This window comes from Annulohypoxylon truncatum (assembly GCF_022578515.1).
Source record: "Annulohypoxylon truncatum strain CBS 140777 unplaced genomic scaffold F4807scaffold_21, whole genome shotgun sequence".
Lineage (NCBI taxonomy): Eukaryota > Fungi > Ascomycota > Sordariomycetes > Xylariales > Hypoxylaceae > Annulohypoxylon > Annulohypoxylon truncatum.
In genome coordinates this window covers 1-21,256 of record NW_025953807.1, presented here as the reverse complement: position 1 = coordinate 21,256, position 21,256 = coordinate 1, and the positions used below count along the sequence as shown (strand labels likewise).

Here is a 21,256-nt window from a genome sequence, read left to right as displayed (position 1 = left end):
GCATATCTGCTGCGTATCTGCTGCGTATCTGTGTTCCCGTCGTACCTGTGGAGGGGTTCGGCGGGGTAGGTGCGATAAAAGTTGATGCGATATGTACAGTGCAATATTGACTTAAAGACTGTAAGTGGGCACTGTAATTTAGCCTTGGGTAACTAACAGTGACCGGATCTGATCAATCTGACCAATGTCACCAATCTGCCAATGTTTGAACGCGCTTCCATTACCGAACAAAGTAATAAGACACAAGTCATTCTTCTCATAACCTTCTCAAAACCTTCTCATCTTGGCCTTTCTCTTGTCTAGCAAACAACGCGAGAAAACCGTACTAATAGAATGCGATATCCCACATAGCCCTGAAGTGGCCCTTTCTCTCCCTTTCCCCTTTCCCCTTTCTTATTATGTCTTCCAAGAAGAAACTCGCCGACTTCCCCGATCTCGAGGCGAAGCTCCAAAAGCCATCGAAACAATCCGCGTTCGAAAAACAGAAGGCCGATGCCGAAGCTAAACGAAAGAGGGAAGCTGCCGAAACAGCCGCAGTATACGAGAGCTTTGTGAAGAGCTTCGACCACGATGACGACGACGACGATGCGGGCGCTACCGCGGACCAACACAACGCGTTCGGTGCTCGTCAGCAGGGTGGCTATTTCGGTCGAGAAGGAGGTAGAGGCCCACCACCGAAGAGACATTTCGGTGCTGGGCTTGGCGCCCCGTCCGGGTTGAAGAGTGGTCCTGGGTCTTTGGGTCCCGCGCCGACACCATTTGTTAATAAGAGGAGGTTCGAGACGAATACAAATCAGCAAGGGTTCGGTAGAAGAGGTGCAGATGATACACGAGGTCGACTCGGATTCCACGATGACGATACTAGTGATGGTGGCCGCGCGCCAAAGCCGAAGGGTATCTCGAAGGTATTCGATACGAGCGATGACGAGGCCGACCCAAGATCTAGGGACTTAGCTGAGCAGAAGGCTATTGCGAAACCGACACTCCGTCTTTCTAACCTCCCACCAGTAACTTCGCCTGCAGTTATCAAGGCCCTAATGCCGGCGAGTCTAACCATAGAAAATGTCAAGATCCTACCGCCCAGCGCCTCGGGGACTTCAGAGAGGAAATCTATAGCAGCAATTGTTACACTGTCCAAAGAGACGCCCGCAACCGACATCGACGCTGCGGTCAGCTCACTCCAGAATCGGTACTTAGGCTATGGCTTCTACCTATCACTACATAGACATTTATCGTCGGCCGTAACGTCTACTGCGGTCACATCGAGTTTCACGTCCTCGGCAACCTCTCAACCCTTTGGCGCAAAGCCGGTTCCCCAGGCCAATGGTAATAATCCTCATCATCCAGGCGGTTTCCAACGCGGCTTTGCTCCACCAACATCCTACGAACCAAGTGGAGGCCCGATAAATCGAGTATTGCTACACGTTCCAGTCCAAGCGCCAAGAGATATTAAACAACTTCAGCTTATCCACAAAGTCGTCGAATCGGTATTGGCGCATGGCCCAGAGTTCGAAGCATTGCTGATGTCGCGACCTGACGTACAAAGAGAAGAGAAATGGGCCTGGCTCTGGGATGCGCGCAGCGAAGGTGGAGTTTGGTATCGATGGCGGCTATGGCAGGTTATCACGGGCGGTGATGCTAGTGCTGGGAAAAGGAAATACATACCACTTTTCGAAGGTAGCCATGCATGGAGGATACCCAAGAAAGATTTGTCATATGAATATGCTACCGCTATTGACGAATTTGTATCCGATCCGGAGTATAACTCGTCTGACGAGGAGGACTACGACGACGATGGGCAAAGAGCAACAGATAGGGACGACAACGACGAAGTCACGTACTTAAATCCACTCGACAAAGCGAGGCTAACACACCTACTGGCTCGCCTACCGACGACATTAACGAGAATACGGAAGGGCGATGTTGCCAGGGTGACTACTTTCGCAATCACCCATGCGAGTAGGGGGGCGGATGAGATAGTGGATATGGTCGTGGAAAACGTAGTCAGGCCATTCTCATTGACGTCGGCAAACCCCGAGTACAGCAGAGCTAGCAAGGATTCGGAAGACCATGGCGAGTCGCACAACTCGACGCCTTTCCCCGAAGACTCGGGCACGAAGCCCACCGATATCCAGGATACAAGCGCCGCAAGCCTTATCGGGCTATACGTTGTGAGTGACATCCTCTCAGCTGCTGCGGCAAGCGGTGTACGACATGCCTGGCGGTTCCGTCAACTCTTCGACACGTCACTTAAGGATGGCAAAGTTTTTGAAAACTTGGGCCTCATGGCAGAACGTCTTAATTGGGGTCGTCTCAGGGCAGATAAATGGAAACGGAGTGTTAAACTGGTACTGAGTTTATGGGAGGGATGGTGCGCATTTCCACATGAGAGCCAGCAGCTTTTCACCGAAACTTTCGAGAACCCGCCTAGCGCAAAGAAGGAGGAGCAGGTGGACGAAGTAGCCAAGAAGAATAAATGGAAAACACTGGAGACTGGTGGCTCGGGCGTTGTCCAGAGCGAAACCAGGGGATTTGTGCCATTGTCTGCGAGCACGGAGGTGCGCAATAATGATGAGTTCAGGGGAGAGGATGATAAAGTGGATGGTGAAGTTATGGATGAGTACATGTCTATGGACGAGGAAGATCTTGATACCGATATTGATGGAGTTCCGATGGATGATAGCGAAGATGGGGAACCTATGGACGAGACTGGCCTGGGTCTTGCGGAACCAGATAAATCTGGTAAATCCTCAGAAATTCGCAACGAAGAAAACGAGAGGCGGCAGGGCGGCGAAGATATTGGAAACCCCGAAACGAGCGGCTCATCTAAGGAGCAAGCGGCGGCTGCCCAACAGCCTAGGAGACGTATGAGAGCTGTGGACATGTTTGCTGACTCCGATAACTCCGATAATGGGACATGACGATATGATACATGTAGTCATTGATGAGGGCGATTGGTCTCGGTTGGCGAAGGAGCTTGCTGTCTTGGTACATAAGGCTTAGTGGTGGAAGGATCCTGTATGAGCTGCGTTGAGAGCATAATCGAATATACAACAGCTTCGAAGAAAGGGATTAAAACCCACTAATTACTGGTTGTCATTCTCAACCAGGAGGACAAGCTGTATCATGAAGCCTAAGACGCGAATATGGTCGGGAGTAAAGCTTCAGACATATCTATCTGGCTTACATAGCTCTATAAATTCAACGAGTCTCCTATCTCCAAATTTTCTGGTCCATCGGCTATAGACACCTACACAACTTGGAATATGGGTCATGCTATCTCACTGTGATATACAACCTGTTCTACTCAACATTCAATGGTATCAGAGATACCTACAACAATTTCGTCACTGATGTCCTCGAGGTATAGATGTATCCCTTTATAGTTTGCGGCGAAACTCAATTCCAACGACAAAAGAGCCGGTCGTTACATAGGAGATATTGAAGTTGAATCCATTGTTGTCTTCAGGAAACCAAGGATATCACTAATAAATATCGTCTATCTGATTCACAGGTTCCAGGATATACTCAATAACAGGTATTAGTACCTAGGTACTCCCATTGATGAACATAGGCGACTGCATCCGACAAACTTGCAACAATCACGAGCAAGCTCCTCCCTAAGATAGAGTTTCGGATTAATTTCGGAAGCCACTCCCGCTAAGGTTCAAGCCGAAACTCTAATAGGCGAAACTCTAATTCAAATTGTTCCGGTGATTGGTCAGCAGATGCTGTCGTGATATCTGAGGGTGGGTACGCTTAGACGTGAAGGGGTGTCGCTTTTTGTAGGATGTCGAGGGACGTTTACGATATTGTGAACAAGTGTAACTCGAAGTGATAATCAGAGTGGTAATCTTGCTTTGAATTCACAGTTCAAAACGATATGTGATCACTGAACAGTACTGAGCCAGTATGGTCCGTAGCTCAGGGGTCAAGTGGTGTAGCTGTCTTCATCAGATCGACATTTTAACTTTTCTTATATTTCAGGAGGTAGACATGTACCTTCAGGAGGTAGACATGTACCTGACCTCGACCTCGCCATATATTGTCTATAAAGACCTTCCAAAGTCAAATCTACCTGCTCATGATATCGAGTAACAACTACATAGCATCATAGAGATCCAAGTTTAAAAGCTTAAGATTGAGTTACCAGTACAAATCATACAACAAATAACTTTTACCATATGAGCGAGTTAGCCATTGCTCCAGTATCATAACAATATCCAAGTTCAAATAGAAAGTCAAAGCATGGAACTCAATCTATGATAGACAGGTGCTCACGAATACGATATCACGTTGAGGTGTGTGTAGTTTCCTGGAGTCTTCGGAGTTTCCAAGAATACCAAGGTACTTATAAGTACGTATATAAAATTGGCTTACCTAGGTATGTAGGTACATGATGATCTACTCAGACTGTGGAATAAACATGGAATGTAGCAGCGGCTCCCTTGGATTTGCCTATTTCTGGGTTCTAAGAGATTCTGAAAATTCTTTCGAGAGGTGTAAGTCCAGTGTAGATAAATATGTATGTTCTAGCCAGACAGCCCTATTTATTTTTATCCTGTCTAGGGTTCGCAACTCGGACCAGATCTATGTATTACTTCGACAGGTACAAACATCTACGTATGCCAAGTCATGTCATACGCTAAGGAACCACTACCTAAATAGGATAAGCTACACACGGCTTAGGTCGAACAGGTAATAAAATGGGTAAATCCCTTCTTCGCCCTTGCTTGTCGTCATTGAAAGTTTTATCATAAATCATAACATGTTTCAACGACCACCTGGTCTAAGCTGTGGCCTAAACGACATGTCAACTGCCTGGTCCGAAAATTCAAATATCAGTCCATATGACGCATATTTCCATTATGCGACTTTATTTCGTGGCAGTTGCGCGTTGAGAGTTTATACAATAAAATTAAAATTTATGGCCTGGTATGTATTTACCTAAGCAGAGCTGAGCCCTGATGTTCTGGAGACGCTCGGTAGCGTTACGTAGCAGCAGCCCCACGTTTTTCCTTCGAGTCCCAAGCCTGGAGTTCACGACTTTTTCGGCAATGCCCCTCTTCAGCCCCTCCATCAGCAAGTTCAGAAATTCGAATTCGGTGGTCATTGGACGTAAATGATACGCATCTTCTGCAGGACCCTTTGCGTTCCCGTGTTTTCCCCGTTTAGCGCGTCCTGCAAGTACATACCTTGTTCTCCCTTCCCTAGTAGGTACATTGATACTTAGCCTGGCCAACCCCCTGTCTCTTTGGTAGGGGAAGTGAAGGATCTAACTTGAAGTCAGCACCATTCGAGCGGAAGCAGCCAATCAAAACTTGCTCGTTTTGGGAAACCCCCACAGCCAACACGACACTCACCATCCCAATCATCTTTCACTTCTGCTAAGAGAGCATACCAAAAACCCTTTGACCCTTTTCCCGTGAGTTCAGACCACCAGATGTCTCTGGTTTGAAATCTTATTGTGGTGGGACCTAGACTCTCTCCATTGGAAGAAACGGCTTCGGTCACTCGGTGCAACGACGAACTGGAGAATACCAAAGGCCAACAGCAAGTTCCAAGTTCCCGGAGGACTGAGAAATCTAACGAGTCACATCAACTAGCAACTTGTAGTTGCCGGCAATATATAGGAAATCTCCTTCACTACAAACACCCTCTGATTTCACCACGCATTATACACACATATATAGAAACCCAAACATTCTCTGGACAAACTAACGTCTTATTAAATCCCGGCTCCGTGGTTGAAATATCCTTCTTACCGCCCGCCTAGACCGCAAGACCGAAGCTTCCCCGGAGTATACGTTCTTTGTATTCCGCCCGTCCTGTCACCAGCCTCGATTCATAAGGAGGCTTACCACTTTGGTACGCCTACTAACGTTGTTGGCTGGGGACGTTACATGTGGAAAATCGGACGAGGAACACTCGTCCTTATCCCCCTTCCCCTCCCTGGACAATTATTCTTCCATATCGACCATTACAACAGACAAACATACTATCCAAGTCGACCCGGCTCTTCTGGCGGATTCATCCTGAAGGAATCGGACGTAACTCACATTACATCCATTTACCATTCGACTTCGTCGACGTTTTGACGTTTGCAAGCCATAAACATAACCATAACCATAACGTCTCCCAAACCACTGGCCCCAAAGGCGTACGTTTTGAGCAGAGTACCGTTACTCTGCGCCGTCGAATTCCTTAGTCCGTCTTACTAGGTACTCCGCCTTCACATCGCTCCAATTCACCTCCATCCCAGTCGAGCCACATCGGATTGCGATCATTAACCGGGTAGTTTAAACTTCATCCGTCCGCCTTCAGACTTTCCAGGGATACATCATCACTAGAAGCCCCGTTATATAGACTCTTCACCTACCTAACCGATATCCATATAGTGACCCAAGCTTCTGGTACATATAGGGTTATTCAAGGCTCTTGTGGGACCCTGAGTGTCCGCTTTTAGGTAAACTTGAGGTCATTCTCAAGGCTCAAGTTGTACGAAGACAGCCACTTTCATCTTATACCGAAGTACCCGTCAAGCCTTTCTTTTTTTCGGAGCACGGCACATAAGGAGCGCATTTATCACTCGTGCGTATTGACGCCTATGAGAGGGATCTCCGTGCTCGTTGGAACCGACTAGGATTTCGGCAGTTGATATCTCAGGTAGAGTTCGAGCTAGAAGTCCTGGAGGCCGTGTCTACGATTCTCACATGGTCAACGGTGTTCTGTCCCATTGCCTAGGCGCGACCTGAGTCCCCGTCGCGTTGGCATCGACCTTTGATATTGTCCAAAATGCCTATCGTTAATGGACAAAAAATGGCTTGGTACGTTAAACAATTTTCTGTCTCGTCGTCTTTAATCTACGCAGTACTTCCTGGATGGTCTCGGAAGGCTGCAGGTTGTCGCGCTAATTTTTGACGCGCTTCTTTTGGCAAACCATCTCTATTCGATGTTGGCAGCCGGTGTAACCGACATGGGTGTCTGATAATTTGAGGAGGCGGACGGATTGAAGTTGCCATCGCTAACCTTTCATCCCATCTTTTAGCGAGCCATGCATACGAGGCCACCGTTCGACGAAGTGCGCTCATGGAGGAGACCGTATGCTAGTGCCCGTTCGCAAGCCTGGTCGACCGCTTAGTACGTGTCCTCATCCGCCAGGCAAGAGCTGCCAGTGCCGCAGTGTGACGGCTGCGATCCCGAAAGGAGGAACGTGCCGTTGTGGTAGCTCCCAAGGAGCCAAGAGCAATGGAACCCCAACTCTGGTAAAAGCCGAACCACCAGACAATGCACCGTTGTCTCCTACAAAACAAGCATCATTTCGAGTACAGAAGCCGACGCCAAAGCCGAGTCGAAAGCAGTCTTCGGATGCGTCTGCGGCATTACAGCGCATGGACTCAAACAATCTGAATCTACAGAATGGTGCAAATGAATATCTGGCGTCTAGCACAAACGGAGTGGCCTCATCTAACTGGGGAAGTTTCGTTTCGCCTTTGCAGAACGGAGCTAACCCATATTCGACGTATCCATCGATGACCTCTCGTCTCGAAGGAGCTTTGGACTCATCAGTTGTCCACATGAACGGTGGTCTTGACATAGTACCAAACCTATCTTCTGGGAATGGCATATCGGACCATTCTACAGTTAGTTCAGGTACACTCACGCCTGGTACATCGGATTCCCCCTATCATACGCCGACGTCCAGTAACGGAGAGCCGTCTCAGGAATTATCATTGGAGACGCCCGGTAGTTGTTGCTCCCAGCGAACACAACAACCCCCGCAAGTGCCGAACCGGATGCAGTTCCAAGGTCAGCAGCTGCAGAGCGGTCCTCGAGAGTCGCCGAATATGATGGGGTACGCACCTCAAGTCCCATTGGGTAACGGACATATGATGGAGCAAGTTTCCGCTCAGGTCAGCGTGAACCAGCAGCTATACCCCGTCAATCATTATACACAACCGGAACTTTACTCGGACCATTTGTCGTTCGGAACTCCACAGCTGCCTCTCCAGCAGGCTCAGTGGGAGCAGTTGATGGCAAATTTTTTGCCTCAGTCGGGGTCAAACGGAGGACCCAGTTATACGAATCACGTATGCGACTGCGGCCCTGGGTGCGAATGTCTCGGATGCGCATCTCATCCATACAACCAGGTTAGCATTCAATATGTTCGGGAAGCCATGGCTTTACAAGAAAGCTTGGGGAATGCCAATATAGACACCCCAACCCCGATAGCTGATCCGCCGCTGGCAGTGGGTGAAGCATCGCCACCACCCAGCCACAGTCCAGCTGAGACAGACTCCCCGGGTGCAAATGAGCTCAATCTTTCACCCAGCGAATTTTTGTTTGTGGACTATGGTAGTGGTATGTGTGGTTGTGGAGATGATTGTGCGTGCGTTAATTGCTTGATTCACCGCGACCCCTTAGATCACAAGATGGCCGGACATGGTATTGGTGGACTTCATGATAAGACGCCAAACTGACAGAGGCATAACCTGGTGTTCGAATACATAACACCTCTTCCTGGAGCTATAGATCGATGAAGCGAGTGGAGAATATCCTTGAGGATAATTGCTGAGACGCCCAACAATCAAGCTTTGAAACACATATAGCTGAGCGGATATATGAAGGGACCAAGGCAAATGATGAAAATGACACGAACACGATTTCGAAATGATATCAGAGAAGCTATTTCGAGATTTTCCCACATGAGCTACAGATCAGCACGAAGATGCGACAGCTATGAACTGGGTGAGATAGAGGATGATTGATCACATTCTCAACGAGCTGGTGGACGGTCGTCTGCGGGCATACCCGCTAGGTGGGGATTTTCTGTGCTCATCAGGCTCCAATCGGCATCACTGGCACCTCTCCGGCGAGAGGGGAATCCCAGTCGAACCTGATGAGCAGGATCTAGCTGCAGGCTGCCTACATCCTATATCGGGTTTGATTCGACTCGGGCCTTAATCCTCGTTCCGGACTTTTGATCGGGCAGAGAGAATAAACACCACAAAACACGGCGAGGTTGGAAGAGTCACGACTGGCTCTGAATTAAAAACGAATTTTCACGGAATGGAACTTGCTTGAAAGATGACTGAGAAGATATGAAATGATACCTAGCTAGCGATTATATACGCGTTCGAAATTAGCTGACCGAGCGGGTTTGCTCACGGACTTTCTCAAGTCTCTACTGAAATTTTGGCGAGATGGAAGATACTCCACTACATACTGCTATTATAGCTGTAAATATAAACGAGTAAAACTCGTCCCAGTTCGTTTTGAGTGCTCGCATTACTTGAATATGTGTATGTTGCCTACAGTATATGGTTTAGTTTGGTGTTGATGCGGATAGATTGAGTATGTTTTGCAACAACCAGGGTAGGTCTTTAAGTGCATGGTTTAGTAATACAGTTCTGCTGATTGTCGAGCATAAGAGAAGACTCAAGACCTTGATGACCAGCTTACATAATTATGTAATTATTGTAGCGCATCCGACCTTGGTTGAAGCCCCCCACATGCCACATGCCACATGGCGCTAGAAATTCCCGACAAGAACTATCGAATGCTATGCTACCTCATCTAAGTACGCATGCCGTTCTCCATCCCGAGCTTACTATTAGCCTGTCAACTTGTACGACCGAAACACAGGAAATGTCTCCTGGAGCCACTAGAAGACAACGACGCTAGGATCCCGGCTTCGGATGCACGTGAATCCCACGTTCGATTCGCTAGGTAACTTATCCTATAGGACGTCGGCTACGTGCTGTCGTTGCATCATGACGAAACTAGGGTTTAGCGGGTCCCGGGACCGTGGACTGGGAGAGGAGCGTGCGAGGTACAAACGAACGCGTGGGGGAGAGGATGGGGGTGAAAGAGGTGGGAAACGTGTTAGGAGGGAATATGACGGTGACGAATATGATTATGAAGAGCGCGGATCGCGACGAAGATCTGTGTCGTCGCGGGACGAGGCGCGGGAGACCCGACGTCGGAGTCGCGATAGGTATCGGCATCAGCATTCTGGAGGCGACTACGCGTCACAGTTGAAATCTAAATCGACCAATTCTCCGCATAGAGAAAGGAGAGAACCAGACCATCCGAGTCGCGTTGCCGAATACTCGCCTTCGGCATCCTCGACCCGTCACCATCATCACTCGCATCACCGCCACCATCATCATCACCATCACCGACACCGCTACCCCTCGATACATTCTAGTCGCACTCCGGACGAATTGCCTTTCGGCGCGCGGCCGCTAGTCCGCTCCGACCTCGACGCGTTTAAGCCGCTTTTCGCGCAGTACCTCGAAGTGCAGAAGAACAAGGATGTTACGGCGATGGACGAGCGGGAAGTCAGAGGTCGCTGGAAGAGCTTCGTCGGTAAGTGGAATCGCGGCGACTTGGCCGAGGGCTGGTACCGGCCCGAGACGCTGGAAGAGGCTAGGGAGAGCGGGTTTGGTGCTGGCATGCACACACATATCGCAGAACAAGAGGATGGTGGCAACGCTAGGAAAACACTACTACCCTCGTTAGGCGAACGGAGTCAAGGCCGCGCACACGAAGACGTCGACGGTCCAGCGCTCTCGGAACACCCCGATTCTGAGTCTGAGTCTGAGTCTGACTCCGACTCCTACGGGCCAACCCTGCCCCCAGGCTCAACTGCAAACACAAATACAAACGCGAACGCCAAACACGGTCCCGGCATCCCCAGCCTGCAAGACCTATCCCTACGCCGCGAAAACGCCGCAGAGGAGCGGGACCAACGCGTGGCTGACCTACGTCTCGAGCGCCGCCTCGACCGCAAGCAGCAGCGCGAACAGCTCGAAGAACTAGTTCCCCGCGCCGAGCCCGGCACGCGCGAGCGCGCGCTGGAGAAGAAGCGCGAGGTCGGGGATAAGATGCGCGCTTTTCGGGAGCGGTCCCCGGGTGTAGGGGAAGTAGGGGAAGCCGAGTTGATGGGGGGAGGGGATGGGGATGCGTTGGCGGAGTATAAGAGGTTGAAGGGGTTGGCGGAGAGGAAGAGGACGGAGAGGGAGGTTAGGAGGGAGGAGGAGGAGAGGGCTAGGGAGGCGGAGAGGGAGGAAAGGAGACGGGTTTGGAGGGTTCGGGAGGAGGGGGTTATGGAGGGGTTGAGACGGATTGCTAGGGAGAGGTTTGGGTGAATTTGTGAATAGGGAGTGGGTGAGTGAGTGAGTGAGTGAATGGATGGGAAGAGTTGGGGTAGTTTGTGAATAGGTATGCTCGAGGGGGGAAGTTGTATACTTAACAGCAGCATGCTGGAACTACGAGTTCGGGGTAGAGCGGGTGTGGTATGAAGCAAATGCTTAACTGGGACTGTGAAGATAGATGGATCCGTATTGTTAATATTTATTTACCTGACGTCTATTACGTTGCTTATCAGCTTCCGGGCTACTAGGAATTCTCATGTTTCGAAGTAGCAGAAGACTTTACGAAGTCCATTCGAATCTGATTAATTTAATCTTAATGTATTTCTTTATGAGGCATTCACTGCTTCTCGTTTCTTCCCTCTGTAAGGGATCTATCGTAGATGTCAATTTGTAGAAAGGTAGGGGCAGGGCACAGCTGATTTTCGCTGGAGGGGGAAAAGGGGCATTATACTTCGTAGATCCGCCTATTACGTAATGCACCCTACCCCACTAGTATAATTGCCTTACTATATAAAGCCGTTTAACGGACAAAATTTCATCCTCTCACATGACGGCGCAGTGGCAGAGTGGTCTAATGCGTGTGACTAGAATATCTAGAATATCTTATGGATTATCACATCCCTTCGGGGGCGTCTGTTCGAATCAGGCCTGCGTCGAATCATTTTTTTTATTCTTTTTACTTTTGTTTATTTATTTTTTCCTTTCGTGTCAGTCCTTGATTGATTGCTGTAGTCTTGTTTAAGTTTTTTTCGACCTCGAAGCGCTTTACATAAAACTATTGAGGAACTGGAAACCAACTCACATCTCCACCCACAACGATATGCCCACCCACAGAATTCATAGAACGCATCCGATTCATGGATTCTTCGTATATACGACGAGAGGGCTGACACTGTGACCCAAACATTCTGCACGACGGTACGCACTGAGATACCGTATCGAATGAAATACACTCTTACAATTTTGAAGATTGGTCAACCTAGGTATCCAGCAAACACAGGCAAAGAAAAGCAGACATTTGGGACTGGACAAGACAAAGATAGATCTGTCTAAGGAGGTTATCGAGGTTAGTCCGGAAAAAGACGGTACCAAAGGTACGCATCGGTTTTAAGATTTGAAATAAATATCCCTACATCACCACCGCCTAGTCAAGCCCTTATCCCCCCTACTGAACCAAAACACCCCCACTCGTGCTCACGCAGCTACCTGTGCTGTTCGAGTCCTTCATCAAGTACACATACGCCTCAGCGACCTCCTCCGGAGTCCCGATCTTTCCCAGCAGCGCCGCCTGCGTCATGTAGGCGACCATCTTCTCGCGCGCCTCGCCCTCGCCCAGCATCTCCGTGTCCGTGGCGCCCGGGCTGACGAGGTTCGCGCGCACGGGTGCCAGGTCCAGCGCCAGCCCGCGCGTGATGCCGGACAGCGCGGCGCCGACGCCCGCGGCCACCGTCATGCCCTTGACGGGGCGCTCAGCGATGCGGCCGCTCGTGAAGATGAGGGAGGACGTGTACGCCTGCTTGACGAAGCGCGGCGAGAGCTTGGCGATCAGCAGCGGCGCGACGTACCCGAACCGCAGGCTGTCGCGCAGGTACGCCGCTGACACGGCGCTCACGGGACGCACGTCCAGGACCGCGGCCGTGTACACGATGTGATCAAGGGCTTGCCCCGCGGCTGCCACGACGTCGGTGAATAGCTTCTCGAGCTGCGATTCGACGTCGTCGTGGGATACGTCGACTGTGTATCCGCGGATGCTGGCGCCGGGGGCGGCGGCGAGGAGCTTCGCTACGGCGGCCGAGACTCGGGATGCGTTAGACGAGGCGATGGATACGTTGACGCCTTCGGCGGCAGCGAGCTTGGCTACTGCGAAGCCGATGCCTGAGGAGCCGCCGATGACGAGGATGTTCTGGCCCTTGATGGAAGGCATGATGATGATGATGGGCTTTTAAGGAGTGGTGATCCGATGTTTATGAAATAAAGGAGGTCTGCAAAGTGCGGATAGATGTATGTTTTCAGAAGAGGGGAATCTGATGACGAGCAATTGAAGAAGCGAATAAAGCGAGAAAAACGAGAGGTATCATATAGACGACATATGTCTCGCAGTTTTCGCATCTACTGCATTGGCCATCATTCTTCCGGAGTCCTCTGCATCTTCCCCCGTTCCTTAAAGCACCCATCCGGGACCCAATCTCACCGACGGCACGGGAATGCAGCCGTGTGTCACTATCCCGGGTGGATCGATCTTGAGTGGCATCTCGGTAACGTCCGACGAATATGTCGATCCGATCTGGGGAATTGTCCCGCTCCCGGCAGCCTGGGTTGTGGATTTAGGGATGCCGGGGTTAGGCGGCGCTGGAGTTAACGAAACCGGAGTTAATGTCATCCCTTAAGGTGAAATGTGAATAAGCGGACGCACCTACCGTATACCTATGCCTAGGTACCGTGTGAGTTACACAAGGGTCTTTTCCTCCGGCGTCTCTAATCTTTAATCCGGATCCTCTTGCTTATTCAGAAAGTGACCGTCACAAAATGAGGCAACTCATGATGTTAGGTGGACTTATATTGGACATATTTAATATCGCCCCCGGCCATGTGTTAGCCTTCAATTTGAATCTCTACCCTCATGTTACCATTGCCACCACACAGACTGGCACTCTCTATTTCCCAAAAGGTCATGAAGAACTTGCGCTGATGTCTTCATACATATCTATCTGCCTCCTCCTCCTGTAGTATGGTACGTCTGATATTGTTGGGCGCATTGGGCATAATTAATGGCAAGTCTGGGGGTTACCCAAACTGCACAAGATGCCAGATGATAAAATCAACTTTCAGCTTTCGCCGATCAATAGGAATCGATTGGTTCTTATTCGGCTGGGCGAAGCAGGCTGGCACTCTTTGCGTTTCTGAAGGGCATGTAAGTTTCTCTGAGGGGAGACACTCTTGTCTACATATTATCATATACCTACCTAGTCTCTCTAGACTAGCTATTCCTCCAACCTCGAGTCTACCACGGATAGAGCATATTCTAGAAATATTATCACACGGCTAAGATGAATACAGGGGCGCAGAGCAACGCTTGTTTCATCTGCAAAATATCAAACAAGCGAACTTATTCTTGCATTCAATGCAATAACCTCTCATTCTGCAATGACTGTTGGTCTCAATGGGTTCTGCACTTACCCGGCACCGTGGGCTACGACAATAGGCCACACGAAAAGGCGATCGCGCAAGTCGTCCAACGGCTCCGCCAAATCCTTGAACCCTCTAGAAACGAGATTGAACACGAGCAAGAGCTTCTAAGCGATGACGACACAACTTGGTTCGGAGTCGGCAGAGACTCTGCCGGCCGACCTGTTTTCCAAGACCATGGCCGTTTTGCGAATCTGATGAGTGAGAGTCAGACACAAGACCCCGGTAACCGATATCCCCAGCTCGTCTCGTTTATCGGACAGACAGGTGAGGTTTACATGTCCTGTGCGTTTATTGAGCATTAGATTTAACGTCACTAGGTGCTGGAAAGAGTACACTGATCAAGATGCTAATCGACCGTCTTGACATGAGACTTAATGATCAGAGAACTCCATTTCCTTCCCCTGTCACGTCGTCTAATAATGACCGAGTCCCGACTACAGGTGGTGAGTAATCTTTGTCTGTTTCGTCCCTATGTTTCTTCCATTACCTCGACTTCTAGAGTAGCAGCATCATTATCTACCTACCTAAATATTACTTGACGAGCACCAAGGAAGTCGCTAAAGTTGGCAAGATGTTCATTTGTACGCCGACCCAATTTCCTATTACACTAAAGCGCCCGTGCTGTATGCCGATTGCGAAGGCCTCGATGGTGGAGAAGCAATACCAAGGGGACTCAGTAAGTAATTTCAATAGTTCCTAACTTTCATTGATAGCCATATTTCGGGAATAGGTAGGGTTGCTAAATTGAGACCTGTTTTCCATATCGTCCCTGAAGTATGAGCAGTCCTCAAACTTCCAACAGATAATATGGTATTGCCTATCTGTGTAAATATTGAGCGCTAACATAAATCGTGCAGGACATCGAGCCAAGGAGAATCCGGATCAAGGACCTGAAACAACTGTCGGCAGCGGAAATCCTCGAATACCACGACCGCAATATCAGTCCTCCTCTACTAACCGTAGCCGTACCCAATCTGCCAATACCAGTTCTATGCATATCGTGACAAAAAATAAATTGCAGAAGAACCGACATAGTTCTCAAAGAGAGATAGTTTGGGCAGTAACTCCCGAAACTAAGAAACGAGAATATGCCGTGGCCCAGTTATACCCTCGTTTACTGTACACATTTTCTGATGTTGTCGTGTTCGTGCTTAAGAATCCAAGGTAAGAGGTTCATCTTGCTAGTCAAAACCGATAGGCAACCTGACCATAGCAGAGCATTTGAGTCGACAGTGTTGGAAAAACTCCTGCAGTGGGGATCATCGTCGATCGATAAGTCCCTAAACCAACCTGCCCTTCCGCACGCTGTCATCGTCCTGAATGCGACAGATAAAGCCGATGAGAAGGAATGGGACACAGGGACCGCTACTAACCTATTTCTAAACGAAATTAAGGGCGCCGTCTTCCGCGAACCCCGTTTCTCTCAGCATGTACGTGTGTGGCAGGCCACCGGTCGAAAGGTTGAATCTACACGCGACCTTCTGGAATGCTACTATGCCTCGGTCACCGTAGTTAGGGTCCCATCACACGGTAGGTACATGTTGATGGATGAACAGGCAGAAAAGCTTTTTGGCGTCATAAAGGGGAAATGCCAAGAGTCCCTTTTCACAAAGAAAAGAGTTCGCATGTTGGCAACAGAAGAGAAACTCCAAAAATACCTGCAAGCCGCTTATGACCACTTCTCTGGAGATCTTAACACACCATTTGATTTCGTTAAAGAGGCCTTGAAGCACAATCCTATCCCGCAGGATTTTGGCGGAAATATCCTGAATCTTGCTGTCGCAATCAAGCAAAATTGTAGCTTCCTCCAGAGGAACGCGGAAAAGATATTCGACAAGATGGTTCCCATGATATCATCCTGTATCATGCTCGATGCTGTGCGGCAGAACTTGTTGGGTAAGTGAAATGTACCGACCTAACCAGATGCGAACATCCGACGGGACACTAACAGACCTTAAGGAACCACGACACGGCTTCTCAATGATGCTTATGTTGAATTTTGCCAGCTTGCCCTCAAGGAATTCGCAGACCTCTACAGTCCTTGTACTTTCAGACACCACAAGTACGGGCAATGTTGCAATGTCAGAGTAGGACATAACCCTAAAGGCCATCAGAATGAGAGTGGCAAGATCTTCGGCTTTGGAGGCTACCAGTCGAGTTTCGACTACCATGAATATGAACCGAAGTGGATTGAACGAATTTCAGTCAAACTCGAAGAACTACAAAAGTCCTTCGAACGGAGTAATAAGTTTTCGGAGTACTCTGAGTACCATATCGCAGCGGAGGTTCATAAAAAGTCGATCAACGAGTTCTACCGTTCTCTGGGCAACGCCGATAAGTTTAAAAGCCACACTGCATGCTTTTCTTGTCTTCGCGAACTTCCCGAACATGCTTTGCCTTGCGGTCACGTCCTATGTCTCCCATGCATCGAGGCGTACGGGGCGAAAGTGTCGAAAACCACGATAGAACTGCGGAGCTGTCCGTTGCATGCGCAGGACACAACTTGGGAGGCACCGCGGTCCGTTCTGGTCAAACCCGCATTCGCTGGTACGCGAATACTCTGTCTAGATGGGTAAGTCACATGGAATCCATCTTGAAACTTCCTAACCATAGCTTTAGAGGTGGCATACGTGGTATTGTCGAGCTACAAACCTTGAAAGCCATCGAAAAGATCCTGGGACCGAAACTACCCATCCGATTATTTTTCGACCTAATTGTAGGCACAAGGTATGTCAGGTCGATAAATAGTTAGATAAATGCTAAGTCCTCCTAGCACCGGTGGTATAATTGCTCTAGGATTAGGCGTGAACAACTGGACAGTGGACGGTTGCATTCGCAATTTCAAAGAACTATGCGTTCAAGCCTTCAAACCGCGAGACTTGATCGCGATACCATTTCTCAAGAATCTGACTGCTCTAAGCCACAGAAGCATATTTAAAACAAGACCGTTCGAGGAATTACTTCGGAGGGCCTTCACAGAGGAACCTCTGTTTGGAGGTGCCAACGATCTAAGCGAAATAGCCACAAAGGTCGCTATTACAACAACTAGCGAGATGAAACAGCATGCAGTAGTTCTCGCCAACTACAATCGACAGGGAACAACTGAATATTGTAAGAGATGACAATACTCTTAAACGATGATACGATCAGCTGAGACACGCAGGTCTCCCTTACAGATTTGATAGATGTACCGAACCGGAGAAGGAGTTTAAGATGTGGGAGGCGTAAGTATTTGAGTGATTGAGACGTACATGTTGCTAACAATATGGCAATAGAGCTCGTGCCACATCTGCTGCTCCTCCCTTCTTCAAGACCTTCCAGAAACAGGAAACTCGGAACAACTATCTCGATGGCGCTCTCTACCACAACAACCCGGTGTGGGTTGCGCATCACGAGAGGAAACTAATTTGGCCGGACGTTTGCAAGTCTCCTCCAGACATCCTCCTCTCGATCGGCACAGGAAAGAATGGATTAGAAATTGATGAACACCACCTGCGTTCGCCCCAGACGTGGCCTTCATCTCATGCAAAACCGAAGCCCCGCAAGAGGACTTCGCTCCATTCGGTACTAACCATAGCTGCACGTCGGTTTGACAATTTGCTTGAATGCAATAAAATCTGGGACGACTACATCGCAAAAACTTCAACCTCGGACTATAGCAAGATCTCTAGCATGAATAAAATGAGGTTAATCCGTCTCAATCCAGACCTGTGTTTCGAAGTTCCGCGGCTAGATGCTGTCGGGCAGCTCGAGCGTATTGAAAAAGCCGCGATCGAAGATCTTCATAAAAACAAGGCGAAGGTTACAGAGGTCGCTCACAGGCTCATTGTCAGCACATTCTTTTTCGAGAAAGATCCAAACTCAGTGAAAGCTACGGAGCACGGTTATGAATGCATTGGTTGGTGTTTGCTTTTTTTTTTTTTTTTTTTTTTTCTGGATCAATTCCACAGCATCAAGAGCTAAGACTAGCAGGACGAATTCACTGTCGGTTCGCCAATTCCTCAGCCGAGATGAAGGCTTTGGGAGGCTTCTTAAGAGACTGTCTCCAAGAACACTTCGAGCCATTCTTCGTGGTAGAGGAAGATTCTAGTGACCTAGGAAAAGTCAAGCACACCATCGATCAGAAGAAGATTGAAGACATGTACCTTCGAGGTCGGTTCGACATGCCAAATACTGTGATATACATGTCTAAAGAAGTCGCCGTTACGACTATCTCTCTGTCTCTACAATCCGGAAACTATCCCCACACGGCGAACTCTTACCTTCCCATCAGTGGCTTTCCACGAGAGCTTGTAATAGAAGGCACTAAAGAAACCGGTTGGTCTACCTTACGGTTTATCATTGTTGTTCGAATGGGTCACAGCTAATCTCGAAATGAAGTTTCCAAACCCCGTCCAAGGCTCTTTCAACCCCGCCACAGCGATGAAGACGGGAGCGCAGTGCCTCATCGATCCCACAGCTTCAAGTCCCCAAGCCATCTGCGGCATTTTTCTTCCCGAAAAAACCTACGGAAAGTGTTCTCTGACAGTGGCATCCCGACAGACGAGACGGAAAAGCCGCCATCATCACCGTCACTGGAAGTGCCATATGCACCTGATGATGTCCGCAGGTGGGTGCATGATCGCGCCAATTCCCCGGGGGAATTTGTCAATGAGTTGGAAGCATAGGTACCTAGGTAATATGGTCTGAAAGGCGGAAGGCTGCTTGGACGTGTTTATTAGACAAGCCCATAGGTATCTACATTGGATCTCTCCTTCCAAGTACCTAAGACGCTTTCATTTTGTAATCAATCCACCCAATCTGATCCGCGATAAAATCATCCAGCCTTTCACCACCTTCCAAACACGAGCCCTTAGCCCCTCCTTCTAGCAAGGCATGCGACTCCCAAAACTTGATCCCGCGAACATGCTGCGCAAGCCAGCGCAGTCCGATCCCGTACCCCAGCTTCTGGACCGCGGAGCACATGAACACCTCGAGAGGCTGCCTGCGCGTCCCGCGGCCGACGCCGAGCCGCCCGCGCAGCTCGGTCTCGGAGACCGAAAAGGGAATGTCGATCTTGTTCCCCAGGACCAGGAACGGCACGTCGCGCAGCTCGTCCGCGGCGAGCAGGCCCTGCAACTCGCGCCTAGCCTCGTCGAGGCGCTCCGTCTCCCGCGCGTCGACGACGAACACGACGCCCCCCGCGCCCGCGAAGAAGTCGCGCCAGCGGTGTCGGGATTCCTGGGCGCCGCTCAGGTCGAACGTGGTGCAGCGCAGGTTGTTGCCGATGAGCAGCTCGGTTGATGTCGGGTCTTCTGTTGGGCCTGTGAAGTACAGGTCGTTGGTTATGATGCGTAGGAGTAAGGTCGATTTTCCGGCTTCGTCGAGCCCGAGGAAGAGGATCTTGGCTCGTTTTTGCAGGAGGCCGATGTAGACTAGGGCGTCGTAGATTTTGTCGATGATCCACATGGTGGAAGAAGGGACGGCGTGGAGTGGGTTGTTCTGTTTTGGGAAAAGGGGGGAGTTGGAAGAACGTGGGATGGGTTGGGATTTACGTGGGAATAACGAAATGAAATGAAATAAAATACCTAGATTACCTACCTAGAATTCAGAGAAGTTTTCCGCGAAAAGATATAGAGCTTTCAGCAATGGGGCTGATAGAAGCTTCGTGGCTATGACGTGAGAGCTACCACGAAACTTTACATTTTAGCTGGAATTCTGCTGCTATCCACGAAGCCACAAGGCCGTTTTCCTTGATAAGCAACACCTATAGCGATTCCGCCAATGTCAAAGCAACCAAGACAATTTACCTAGGTTATGTTTTGTACCCGCCTTAGAGTATCACTTTAAAGTTTAAGAAATTACCTTCATATCCACGTAATGTCTAGTTTGTCTACCTGGTTCATAATAGAATCAGCCGTGCAGAACATTTTGGAAGATAGATATTATAAGTTGATTTCCCCTATTTTAACTACAGCTTCTACTACGTAGGTAGGATTTAAACAGACAATAATTGCTCTGCCGCGCAGTTGGTCAAGAGAAACCTTGATGAAGCATAAAATTATTCAGCCATTCGATTCTCTTTGATGTTTCGGGCTGAGATTAGTTCATTTTTATGAAAATATGGACACTGTAGGAGGAGCGTGCTGAAATATTATGTTGCTATGAAGAGTACATGTAAGTTATGTTATCGACTGACTGAATATAGGTAGTGTTGATTGATAATTCCTGATTAAATAATAGAACCTATCCAATGCGAATTAAGAATGTTGCACGTGGTTCAATCCATGGTAGCTATAAATTGTGAAATCCATGCATAAGTATAACCCTTTTTAAGGCATCTGAACTCTGTCCGCACTTCTGGCCTCCAGAAGGTGGGTAAGCTCTTTTAAAGGGGAGACGACAATCGAAGGGGAAAAATGAAATTTGAGAGAGATTCATAAGAGGATGCTCATGCCAACGGGTAATTACCTAGTCAGGCGACGAGATAAAAAATCGACATGACGCCCAGAGATTGAAAGGTAGTTCATGATAAAATGAAAAAGGGGTCGGAGAACATAAGTACCCCAGATATGGAAGGTCAACATACTTAGTACCTGAAGATGAACCACAAACACCCGAGTCGGTTTATCGAGCCTATACTCGCCTCCGGCCACCCGAGACTCGCCAGGGGGGTCCCGGCCCCGGAAGCTAGCTCCCCCTGCCGAATCGGGACGAACCAAGATCTAGGCGATCATTCTATTCGCGGGAAAAATCGATCAGGAGATCTCGCGTCCCCACTCATTTTTCCCATCGAACCTCCGCTATTTCTGTAAAAGAGGAATCCAGCGCGAGACTTATCTCAGCTAGCTCAGACTAGAGTTTGAGGAATTAGCCACACCTAGCCACGCTGCGCGTGGCCCGCATGGCCCGTGCCAATGTATCTGTGG

At 49.1% G+C, this 21,256-nt stretch overlaps 6 protein-coding genes and 1 non-coding gene across 7 annotated transcripts; 5 read left to right on the top strand and 2 right to left on the bottom strand.

The window, feature by feature from the left end:
- The first annotated feature begins 157 nt into the window (after positions 1–157).
- On the top strand, positions 158–3,636 carry F4807DRAFT_429938 (uncharacterized protein). The gene has a single exon (XM_047998379.1). It carries the CDS (start codon positions 399–401, stop codon positions 2,919–2,921), a length of 2,523 nt encoding a protein of 840 aa, XP_047853038.1. The 5' UTR covers positions 158–398; the 3' UTR covers positions 2,922–3,636.
- Positions 3,637–6,447: 2,811 nt separating this feature from the next.
- Positions 6,448–8,620, top strand: F4807DRAFT_137981 (uncharacterized protein). Its single transcript, XM_047993079.1, has 2 exons — positions 6,448–6,827; positions 7,049–8,620. Exons 1-2 carry the CDS (start codon positions 6,796–6,798, stop codon positions 8,478–8,480), a joined length of 1,464 nt encoding a protein of 487 aa, XP_047853037.1. The 5' UTR covers positions 6,448–6,795; the 3' UTR covers positions 8,481–8,620.
- Positions 8,621–9,773: 1,153 nt separating this feature from the next.
- F4807DRAFT_461452 (uncharacterized protein) lies at positions 9,774–11,153 on the top strand (the record flags this gene model as incomplete). The annotated part of the gene is made up of 1 exon (XM_048001679.1): positions 9,774–11,153. The coding sequence occupies one exon, from the start codon at positions 9,774–9,776 to the stop codon at positions 11,151–11,153; it is 1,380 nt and encodes a 459-aa protein (XP_047853036.1).
- Positions 11,154–11,711: 558 nt separating this feature from the next.
- On the top strand, positions 11,712–11,815 carry F4807DRAFT_t91. Its single transcript has one exon. It is a non-coding gene; the product is annotated as a tRNA-Ser (tRNA).
- A 323-nt stretch (positions 11,816–12,138) lies between these two features.
- Positions 12,139–13,202, bottom strand: F4807DRAFT_137867 (putative short chain dehydrogenase/ reductase). Its single transcript, XM_047993078.1, has one exon. It carries the CDS (start codon positions 13,081–13,083, stop codon positions 12,325–12,327), a length of 759 nt encoding a protein of 252 aa, XP_047853035.1. The 5' UTR covers positions 13,084–13,202; the 3' UTR covers positions 12,139–12,324.
- A 1,004-nt stretch (positions 13,203–14,206) lies between these two features.
- Positions 14,207–19,015, top strand: F4807DRAFT_452194 (uncharacterized protein; the record flags this gene model as incomplete). The annotated part of the gene is made up of 12 exons (XM_048000307.1): positions 14,207–14,612; positions 14,666–14,791; positions 14,920–15,024; positions 15,206–15,512; positions 15,565–16,244; positions 16,308–16,920; positions 16,968–17,075; positions 17,122–17,459; positions 17,512–17,572; positions 17,624–18,246; positions 18,321–18,665; positions 18,729–19,015. 12 exons carry the CDS (start codon positions 14,207–14,209, stop codon positions 19,013–19,015), a joined length of 3,999 nt encoding a protein of 1,332 aa, XP_047853034.1.
- A 70-nt stretch (positions 19,016–19,085) lies between these two features.
- F4807DRAFT_452193 (small COPII coat GTPase sar1) lies at positions 19,086–19,796 on the bottom strand (the record flags this gene model as incomplete). Its single annotated transcript, XM_048000306.1, has 2 exons — positions 19,086–19,112; positions 19,254–19,796. The coding sequence occupies 2 exons, from the start codon at positions 19,794–19,796 to the stop codon at positions 19,086–19,088; spliced, it is 570 nt and encodes a 189-aa protein (XP_047853033.1).
- Between the last annotated feature and the right edge of the window lie 1,460 nt (positions 19,797–21,256).

Bases quoted from the DNA above. Each gene is read 5' to 3' on its own strand.
- F4807DRAFT_137981 (XM_047993079.1), top strand. From the start codon at position 6,796: ATGCCTATCGTTAATGGACAAAAAATGGCTTG. The intron at 6,828-7,048 runs GTACGTTAAACA...CCCATCTTTTAG, and splicing joins AATGGACAAAAAATGGCTTG to CGAGCCATGCATACGAGGCC.
- F4807DRAFT_429938 (XM_047998379.1), top strand. From the start codon at position 399: ATGTCTTCCAAGAAGAAACTCGCCGACTTCCCCGATCTCGAGGCGAAG.
- F4807DRAFT_137867 (XM_047993078.1), bottom strand. From the start codon at position 13,083: ATGCCTTCCATCAAGGGCCAGAACATCCTCGTCATCGGCGGCTCCTCA.